The 10,257-nt window shown below is 47.8% G+C and overlaps 1 protein-coding gene across 1 annotated transcript in view; it reads right to left on the bottom strand.

Moving 5' to 3' along the window:
• LOC111977542 (calcium/calmodulin-dependent protein kinase type II subunit gamma) overlaps positions 1–10,257 on the bottom strand; it is a 43,952-nt gene that overhangs the window by 18,118 nt on the left and 15,577 nt on the right. Inside the window, 4 exon segments of the mRNA XM_070448219.1 lie at positions 2,059–2,131; positions 6,544–6,609; positions 6,748–6,802; positions 7,515–7,574. Of these exon segments, the coding sequence (XP_070304320.1) occupies positions 2,059–2,131; positions 6,544–6,609; positions 6,748–6,802; positions 7,515–7,574 (254 nt within the window).

Consider the following 10,257-nt stretch of genomic DNA (forward strand, 5'->3'; position numbering starts at 1 on the left):
GCTATCACACCTCCTCCTATTGCTTAAGTACATATATGATTGAATGTATTTACTCACTGGATCATGTGACGTATGTAATTAACCTTCAAATACAAGCCTGGCGTGTGTACTCGCCKTAACACTGATCATAGTTTGATACCAAAACATTTGCAATTTATTTTTCCCCTTTCATTTTATGCACAATGYACTTYTTGGGCATCATGATGGCCCAATAAATCATCTGTATTTTTGYATTTAAGCATCTGTTTTGGATTTGTCCACATTTGACAGTGTGCGGGCTTCCATCTCTCCTACGATTCTCTCTGCGGCCATATATGGACATAGGGTTGTAGTCATGGAAACCACTTGGGAGTCATTTAAACAGCCCTGCAGACTGCATGCTAAGTGTACTGCGTGTGTGCGCTCGTTTGTGTGTGTGTGTAAAGGACTGCAGTAAAAGCCTACTCAGGATAAAAGGCCAACAAATCAGACAGACAGCAAACAAGAGGTAATACAGCTATCCTCYGACACCAGGGAYGTGCATGGTTATTAGAATATTCAAAATAAGCCTATTTTAAAAACACTGAAAAGGCTTTTTCTAAATTCAATTATCCATGTAACATTGTTACATACAAGGACAAACCATGACATTTCAAATGATTCATTTAATTAAAAAAAATGTATGACATGGTAGACATCAGGTAGCCTTCACGTGTGTAGCTGGTTGTTTATATTGGCCAATCAAAGTGGCAAAGAGGCTCAATGTGGAGCAAGTGGACTGCGAGTTCACCAATGCAACGCAAGATGGAATTAAAAAGTTAGCGAAATTAAATGGAGTATTCTACAGTGAGCAACAAACAGGTAGGCTGTTTTATCTGAAAGGGTTGAGGAGAAAGTGCAGCAAGTGGCCTCAATAAACCTGGCTAGCTATAGCTGGCTAGCTTCTCTAGACTACTGCAGTCTAGACAGGCACTATTATATGGGAGGGAGAATAGTGTTAGCTGTAGCGGAGTCGGCTAGCCGCGAGCTGTAGGGGAGTCGACGAGCTGTAGGGGAGTCTACTAGCCGCGAGCTGTAGGGGAGTCGGCGAGCTGTAGGGGAGTCGGCGAGCTGTAGGGGAGTCGGCGAGCTGTAGCGGAGCCGGCTAGCCGCGAGCTGTAGGGGAGTCGACGACCTGTAGGGGAGTCTGCTAGCCGCGAGCTGTAGGGGAGTCGACGAGCTGTAGCGGAGCCGGCTAGCCGCGAGCTGTAGGGGAGTCTGCTAGCCGCGACCTGTAGGGGAGTCGGCGAGCTGTAGAGGAGTCTGCTAGCCGCGAGCTGTAGGGGAGTCGGCTACTGCGTCTCCGTCTCTTCCTCCGTCCGTCTTCTTGCGCCGCAGCAATAGAGCTCCAGCCTCAYTCACGTGCACAGTAGTGCTCAGGTAAATGTTTACATGCATTTCGAATATCTTGATCTCCGGCAAAAAAGAAATAAAACCATTTCATAGTGAAATTATTTCAAACCCTACCAGACACATGCTCAGACTATGTCAAAGCGATTCACTTCTGTCTTCCATCTATTCCGAGTCACATGAACAAAGTGACATCCAGTGATGTGTCTTCATGGTGTTTCGTTGGAAAACCCATCTGATAAGAATCCATTATGTTTATCCCAACCAATCAGCCGCGAGGAGCCAGGCTGCAGTGATGTCACGGGGGTTGTCATGGTAACCACCGGGTYATTCTCTCCTTCCCTTGTTTTGGACACCTTTACTTTGAGTCAGGACTGTGTGTGGTCAGTGACTAGGAGTCCTTGTTTCCTTGCCATTGGGGAGAGTAGACCATAAGGTTGCCCCYTCCCTGCTTACGTGCAGATGACACTAACACACACAACCTCTCTCCCCCCCCAGTCAAGGACAGACATGTGGTGTGTGTGTGAGTGAGAAAAAAGATGAGGGCTAGAGAGGGGGAAACAGAGAGAGGGAGGGGACAAGTGAAACAAGGGATGGAGCGACAAGAGCAGTGCGTTGCCATGGCCACGAGCAAAGGTGTGTGTGTGGTAGTCATATCAACAGGCGGCCACACACACGCTCACCACTCACCTTGAGGTCCCTGTGGACGATGTCATGCTGGTGGATATGTTGAACACTCTCCAAGATCTGGTTAATACACTGACTGGAGAGGAGAGGAGATGGGATCAGGTTAATACACTGACTGGAGAGGAGATCAGGTTAACACACTGACTGGAGAGGAGAGGAGATCAGGTTAACACACTGACTGGAGAGGAGATGGGGATAGGTTTTATACACTGACTGGAGATCGAGATGGGATCAGGTTTATATCACACTGACTGGAGAGGAAGGGATTCAGGTTTTATACACATGACTGGAGAGGAGAATGGGAATCAGGTTTAACACACTGACTGGAGAGGAGATGGGATCAGGTTAATACACTGACGTGGAGAGGAGATGGGATCAGGTTAATACACTGAGAGGTCATGCGGAGAGGAGATGGGATCAGGTTAATACACTGACTGGAGAGGAGATGGGAATCAGGTTAATACACTGACTGGAGAGGAGATGGGATGCCAGGTTAATACACTGAACTGGAGAGGAATTGGGATCCGGTTAATACACTGACTGGAGAGGAGATGGGATTTCAGGGGGATGTAATACAACTGACTGGAGAGGAGATTGGATCAGGTTAATACACTGACTGGAGAGGATATCACATACACTGACTGAGAGGAGATGGGAAAGGTTAACACACTGACTGGAGAGGAGATGGGATCAGGTTATACACTGACTGGAGAGGAGATGGGAATCAGGTTCATACACTGACTGGAGGAGGAGAATGGGATCTAGGTTCATACACACTGACTGGAGAGGGATGCAGGTTATACACTGACTGGAGAGGAGATGGGATCAGGTTAACACACCTGACTGGAGAGGAGATGGATCAGGTTAACACACTGACGAGAGAGATGGGATCAGGTTAATACACTGACTGGAGAGGAGACGGGAACAGGTTAATACACTGACTGGAGAGGAGAGGAGATCAGGTGGTAATACACTGACTGGAGATGAGACGGTTAATGACACTGACTGAGAAGGAGATGGGCAATCAGGTTAATACACTGACTGGAGAAGGAGATCAGGTTATAACACACTGACTGGATGTAAGGAGATGTGGATAGGTTTACACACGTGAGGGAGATGGAACAGGTTAACACACTGACTGGAGAGGAGATGGGACGGGTTATTACACTGACTGGAGAGGAGATGGGATCAGGTTCAAACACTGACTGAACTGAGAGGAGAGGATCAGGTTAACACAACTGACTGGAGAGGAGATGGGATCAGGTTAATACACTGACTGGAGAAGGAGATGGGATACGAGGTTAATACATGACATGAGAGAGGAGATGGGATCAGGTTAATACACTGACTGGAGAGGAGATGGGATCAGGTTAATACACTGACTGGAGAGGAGTGACAGGTTATACACTGACCTGGAGAGGAGATCAGGTTAATACACTGACTGGAGAAGGATATTCAGGTTAATACACTGACTGGAGAGGAGATGGGATCAGGTTAATACCACGACTAGGGGGAGTGGATCAGGTTAATACACTGCACTGGAGAGGAGATGGGATCAGGTTAATACACTGACTGGAGAGGAGATGGGTCAGGTTAATACACTGACTGGAGAGGGAGATGGGATCAGGTTAATACACTGACTGGAGAGGAGATGGGATCAGGTTAAACCACTGACTGGAGAGGAGATGGGAACAGGTTAATCACACATGACTGGAGAGGAGATGGGAACAGGTTAATACACTGACTGGAGAGGAGATGGGATCAGGTTAACACTGACTGAGAGGGGATGGGACAGGTTAACCACTGACTGGAGAGGAGGTGGGATCAGGTTAATACACTGACTGGAGAGGAGATGGATCAGGTTATAGTACACGCTGACATGGAGAGGAGATGGATCAGGTTAATTACACTGACTGGAGAGAGATGGGATCAGGTTATACATCTGACTGGAGAAGGAGAATCAGGTTTAATACACTGACTGGAAGAGGAGATCAGGTTAAAATAGACTGACCTGAGAGGATATTCAGGTTCAATACACTGAACTGGAGAGGAGATGGGCAGGTTACACTGACTGGAAGAAGGAGATGGGATCAGGTTAATACACTGACTGGAGAGAGAATGGGATCAGGTTCATACACTGACTGGAGAGGAGATGAGATCAAGGATTATACCTGTGAGAGGAGATGGGTAATGGTTAATACCTGATGGAGAGGAGACGGGATCAAGGTTAATACACTGACTGGAGAGGAGAGGGAACAGGTTAATACACCTGACTGGAGAGGAAGGTAGGTATATTTACACTGACTGGAGAGGAGATCGGTTAGACACAACTGACTGGAGAGGAGATGGGATCAGGTTTTAATACACGACTGGGAGAGGAGATTGGGATCAGGTTAATGACACTGACCTGGAGAGGAAGATCAGGTTATTAACACTGACTGGAGAGGAGAATGCAGGTTAATAACACTGACTGGAAGAGGAGATGGGATCAGGTTTTAATACACTGACTGGAGAGGAGATGGGATCAGGTTAATACACTGACGGAGAGAGAGATGGATCAGGTTATACAACTGATGGAGAGGAGATGGGGAACAGGTTAACACACTGACTGGAGAGGAGATGGGATCAGGTTTAATACACTGAACTGGAGATGAGAGATGGGATCTAGGTTTTATACACACTGACTGGAGAGGAGATGGGAATCAGGTTTTATACACTACTGACTGGAGAGAATGGGATCAGGTTATACACACTGACTGGAGAGGAGATATCAGGTTAATACACTGACTGGAGAGGAGATGGGATCAGGTTAATACACTGACTGGAGAGGAGATGGGATCATGTTTAATACACTGACTGGAGAGGAGATGGGATCAGGTTAATACACTGACGGAGAGGAGATGGGATCGGTAATCCTGACTGGAGAGGATATGGGATCCGTTGTAAATAGCACTGAACCTAGGAGAGGAGATGGGATCAGGTTAATACACTGACTGGAGAGGAGATGGGATCAGGTTAATAGACTGACTGGAGAGGATTATCAGGTTCATACACTGACTGGAGAGGAGATGGGAAAGGTTAACATTCACTGACTGGAGAGGAGATGGGATCAGGTTAATAACACTGACTGGAGAGGAGATGGTGGATCAGGTTCATTACACTGACTGGAGAGAGATGGGGATCAGGTTATACCACTGACTGGAGAGGGGATCAGGGTTCATACACTGAACTGGAGAGGAGATGGGATCAGGTTAACACACTGACTGGAGAGGAGATGAGATCAGGTTAATACACTGACTGGAGAGAGATGGGATCAGGTTAATACACTGACTGGAGAAGGAGAGGGATCAGGTTAATAACACTGACTGGAGAGGAGACGGGAAGCAGGTTAATAACACTGACTGGAGAGGAGAAGGTAGATCAGGTTAATACACCTGACTGGAGATGAGAACAGGTTTATACACTGACTGGAGAGGAGAATGGGATCAGGTTAATACATGGGACTGGAGAGGAAAGATCAAGGTTAACACACTGACTGGAGAGGAGATGGGATCAGGTTAACAGCACTGACTTGGAGAGGAGATGGGAACAGGTTAACACTGGACGAGGGAGCAGGAGTAGATGGATGGGAACAAGGTTATACACTGACTGGAGAGGAGATGGGATCAGGTTAACACACTGAGCTGGAGAGGAGATGGGATTCAGGTTAACACACTGACTGGAGAGGAGATGGGATCAGGTTATACACTGACTGGGAGAGGAGTTGGAGATCAGGTTAATACACTGACTGGAGAGGAGATGGGATCAGGTTAATGACACTGACTGGAGGAGGAGAATGGGCATCGAGGTATCAAACCACTGACTGGAGTAGGAGATCAGGTTAATCACACTGACTGGAGAGGATATCAGGTTATACACTGACTGGAGAGGAGATGGGATCAGGTTAATACACTGACTGGAGAGGAGATGGGATCAGGGTAATACACTGACTTGGAGAGGAGAGGAGATCAGGTTAACACACTGACTGGAGAGGAGAGGAGATCAGGTTAATCACACTGAGAGGAGAGGAGATCAGGTAACACACGACTGGAGAGGAGATGGCAGGTTGCATGTGGCTCAGGGATTAACACACTGACTGGAGAGGAGAGAATCAGAGTTACACACTGATGGAGAGGAGATGAGAGAAAATCAATGGTCCAGTCATCACTAAACATGTATGTTTGTACTGAAAGCTCAACAGGTTACTACAATAGTGGTTCTCAGCCTTAGTTTTGTTACGGTTACATTTTGCTATGCTTGGAGTACCCCTGAAGTATCCCCTAATGAGCATTTGACCAATAGGCCCATGTTCCTTTGAGACTTCCCAGGTACCCCATGTGGATAGGCCAGTTAGCAAAGATAAGAAATCATGCCACTCYCCCACGGTTTTGACCTGCGCTGTGCCACGCAGCTGCGTAACCATGGTAACAGTAAGTAGGGAGGGCCCACCTGGCGTCGGCCTCGCTGTAGTACTCCCTAGCAACGATGTCTTCAAACAACTCTCCTCCCGTCACCCTGAGAGACAGAGACCGAGAGACAGAGGAGACGGGGGAGAGGCCGAGAGGGAGAAAGACGTTATCATACATAAAGAAACCTCATTCATGGAGGCACATGCACAAGCCTGGAATGTCGGTGTGTGTGTGTTATACTCACAGGTCAAAGACAAGGTAGTGAAAGCCTTCCTCTGAGATACTGTCATGTAGTCTCACTAGAGAGAAAGAGAGGGTGGAGAAGAGGGAGAGAAAGGGAATTATGAGATTTAACAGTGGAATACGTAATGGCTACTTAGTTTGACATTCTAGATCTGACTTAATGTATAGTTTTGTTTAAGGGTTTAGGGTTGGAGGTTAAAGGTTAAAGGTTATGTAAAAAGGTACATTTGTGTGTAATAAGTAGCAGGTCCTCCCTGCAGCAAGTTCAGTATGAGTGTTCATCTCTCCCCGTCCAAGGTTTATATGAAGCTCAGACAAATGAGAAGGAGAGAGAGAAAGAGACGGAATGAGAAGGAGCGAGAGGCAGAATGAGAAGGAGAGAGAGAAAGAGAGACAGAATAGAGAAACTATAAAAAGGAGAGAAAGACAAGGGGGAGCGTGAGAAAGGAGGGAGGGGCAGAGCAATCTGGGACACTGAAGAGAGAGAGCCAGAAAGAAGGGATAGATGATAGAGGGATGCAACTGAAAGAGACAGTACAAAGTTGTCATTGACTCATCAGTTTGGCCTCATCTCTTCCTCTACCTCCCCCTCCCGCCTTCGTCCTCCTGGTCATTTGTTTTTTTAAACAACAACTTTGATTTGAACAGAAAATAAGCATTATTGAAGTCCCATTCATTCAAGTTTTATTGTCCTCAATTGGTTGACTTTTCATAAACCTCAAATTGAAAATAAAACAAGTAGACAGACAAACAGACAGCCCGACCTACCTATGTTTGAATGTTTGAGCAGACGGCAGATACGAGCCTCTCGTTCCAGCTTCTGGTGATCTGAGGAGAGAAAAATGCTGTTATAACCGGCCAATGAGAGCTTATTCAGTTAGAAAACAGGCCAAGGAAAGGTTTATAACAAGGTTAGGCAAGCAGGGAAAGGTTGAAACTGTTCGTGCAATTTCCTGGTTGCCAGGTGGGCAATCTGTTTTTGGGGCCTCTTGCGTCTTGTCTGCTTCTTTATATTCGCTTTCGTCTGGGCGACGAGACACTGTTCGTATGGATGCTAGGGTCAAGGCGGGCACACTCAGAGAAGCTGATTCCGGTGACCTCAGGGGGTGCACAGTTCAAACATCGGGCCCTTCCTCTATGCAGAACGGTCTAGGGTACTTGGGAGAAAGGATCGTTTCCTGTGGTGGTGCTCTTGGCTTCTTTTGGATCTTGCGGCTTATTCGGCAGAAGCCTGGGCGTATGGTGGCGCTGGGAGTCTGTGGCCTTTCTCTTTCCGTCCTGTTGGTGGTGTTCTTGAGTTCGCCGGCGCTCGGTTGGTCGTGAGAGGAATGGGAGGCGCGGGGGTTATTCGTTACCCCAATTCGCGCTCCATTTGTTTCCTCACGCTTTGTCAGGTAAGTTGAATTGAACTTTTAGAAGGCGAATGTTCTTCTTGCCTTTCTTAATCCAGTGTGTTGGCGAGCCGCTGGCGTCTGTCGCCTGGGTTAGGATCCCGCTTTACCCTCAAGTGCTCATTTCAGGCAGTTTTAGTGAAGTCTAGACGTCATCTGTTTGTCTTGGAGTGGGTTTTTCCCAGGCCGATACGCCCGAGTCGCGGGGGGCCCGCACTCTTCCTCAGGGGGCGTCAGGTGGGGCAAAGGGGACCTGGCAGAAGACTGCGGGGGGAGCCTGCTGGTACCTTGCTCTTGTATTATGCCCCCAAGACAAAGGTTACTGTGTCCGCTATTGGACGTGGGTTGTGACATGAGTTGAAAATGTTGGATGGGTCGTGTAGGTGGCATTGGAAAACATAGTAGGAAGAAATAGGTGATTTTGCTAGGGCGATTCATTTCTGGCGGAGGAGTTTGTTGGTTCCGCTACGGATAATTGAAGATTATCAACTGGTGCTTACGAAGCAGTTTTTGAGTTTTATTTTTTGCTGGCTGTCTGTCTGTGGTGGAGTTCTTAACGATGTTGCTATTGAGTTTTTTTGTATCTTTCTCCTTCTTTTTGTTTTTTATATAATGGCTATGTGTCTAGCAATCCGCACCAACCAAGTACAACATCAGACACTTTTGTGTTAGAGGAGTTGTCTTATCCTTTTTGTGTATATATGTCACCACATTGGGCAGGCGACACGCGGCTACACTTTGAATGATAGCTGGGTTGCAGGGTAACGCATGCCTACGTTACTCGAATGATACGCGGTAACAACAACCCGACGGTGAGAGAAAGACGCAATGGGGGCGAGCAGTTTGTGTATGCTCTTTTCTGATATGGAAGTGTACATGTAATTCTTCGTTTTCTTTAGCTTTTGCTTTATGGTCGCGTGTGTAGAATGGCATTGGTGGGTTGGCTTGGGGTGTTTTCTGCGAAGGGCGGAGAGGAGACTCAGAGTCACTACATGGGGACGAGAAGGGGGGGGGAGAGGGGTAGTCGGAGACAGGTGGGGATGAGGGGAGGCGGGTTGGTAGAACGAATGAGCGGTCGTGGGGGAGCGCCTGGCCTCGCGCGATTGCTGGTTTTACGGGGTGTGATTCGGGCGGCGAGGGGTGGGGCGGGGGGGTGGGGGGGGGGGGTGGGAGGGGGTGGGGAGGGGATGGGGGGGGGTGGAGAAGCGAGCGTCGGGGGGGCTGTCGCGGGGGCGCGGGCTGGCGGGAGGTTGTTGCTGTAGCGCAGGGGTGGCTTGGGTTACTGAGTATTTTTGGTGAGAGTTGTGTGTTGGACGGTGAGGCTGTGTTTAGCAGCAGTAATTGGGTAGTGGTGGTATTTTTATATGGGTTGAGTTTACTAAAAGTAGATTAAAGCTGTTGATATAAGGAGATGAGGTCAGTTTGTGGGTGTACTTACAATAGTCTGTGTTAGTCGTTTGGAAGTGGTAAAATTTGTGTGTGGTGATTATGGGCTGCGGGCAAAGGGGGTTACTGTAAATGAAATTGCCATGTTGTGGTTGTTTGTTCAAGGTTATTGAGTTTAAAGTATTATCGAGGAGGGTTTGTAGTGGCGTGATAATTAAAATGGGAAACAATTAGGTTGCAATGGCAGGTCATGGTGATATAACTTGCTACTAAAGATCTGAAATAGCTCTGAATTGAGGGTTATTAAGTGAGAAGTGAATGAGTAAATTCTAACGGACATGTGATGGGGCGGTGCTTGTGAAATCTCAATACTGTTGAGTTTATTATCTGGTGATATACGCACCCTGAGCATGTGTGACAGATAGCAAGAGGATTGTTGGATGATCGGTCATTATGAATCTTCCCATGTGATTTGGAGCACCAGTGCAGCACAAACCGTGCAAGTGCATGTTGACGTGAATCATGCAGCTCGCAGGTGCTTACGGCAGGTATGCGAAGCACCAGTACCCACCGGATTACACAGTCTGACTGCATCCATCCTCCTCACACCAGCCTGTCGTGGGTCTTAACGGCTCGATCGGATTAGGAACCGGGCGAGGTCTGACGGACCGGAAGTCAATATGTAGCTGTTTGGTTTGGAGGTGGGCGGGGGTGGACGGGCAGGGGAGGAGTGC

The sequence above is a fragment of the Salvelinus sp. IW2-2015 genome, linkage group LG18 (genome assembly GCF_002910315.2).
Source record: "Salvelinus sp. IW2-2015 linkage group LG18, ASM291031v2, whole genome shotgun sequence".
Taxonomy (NCBI): domain Eukaryota; kingdom Metazoa; phylum Chordata; class Actinopteri; order Salmoniformes; family Salmonidae; genus Salvelinus; species Salvelinus sp. IW2-2015.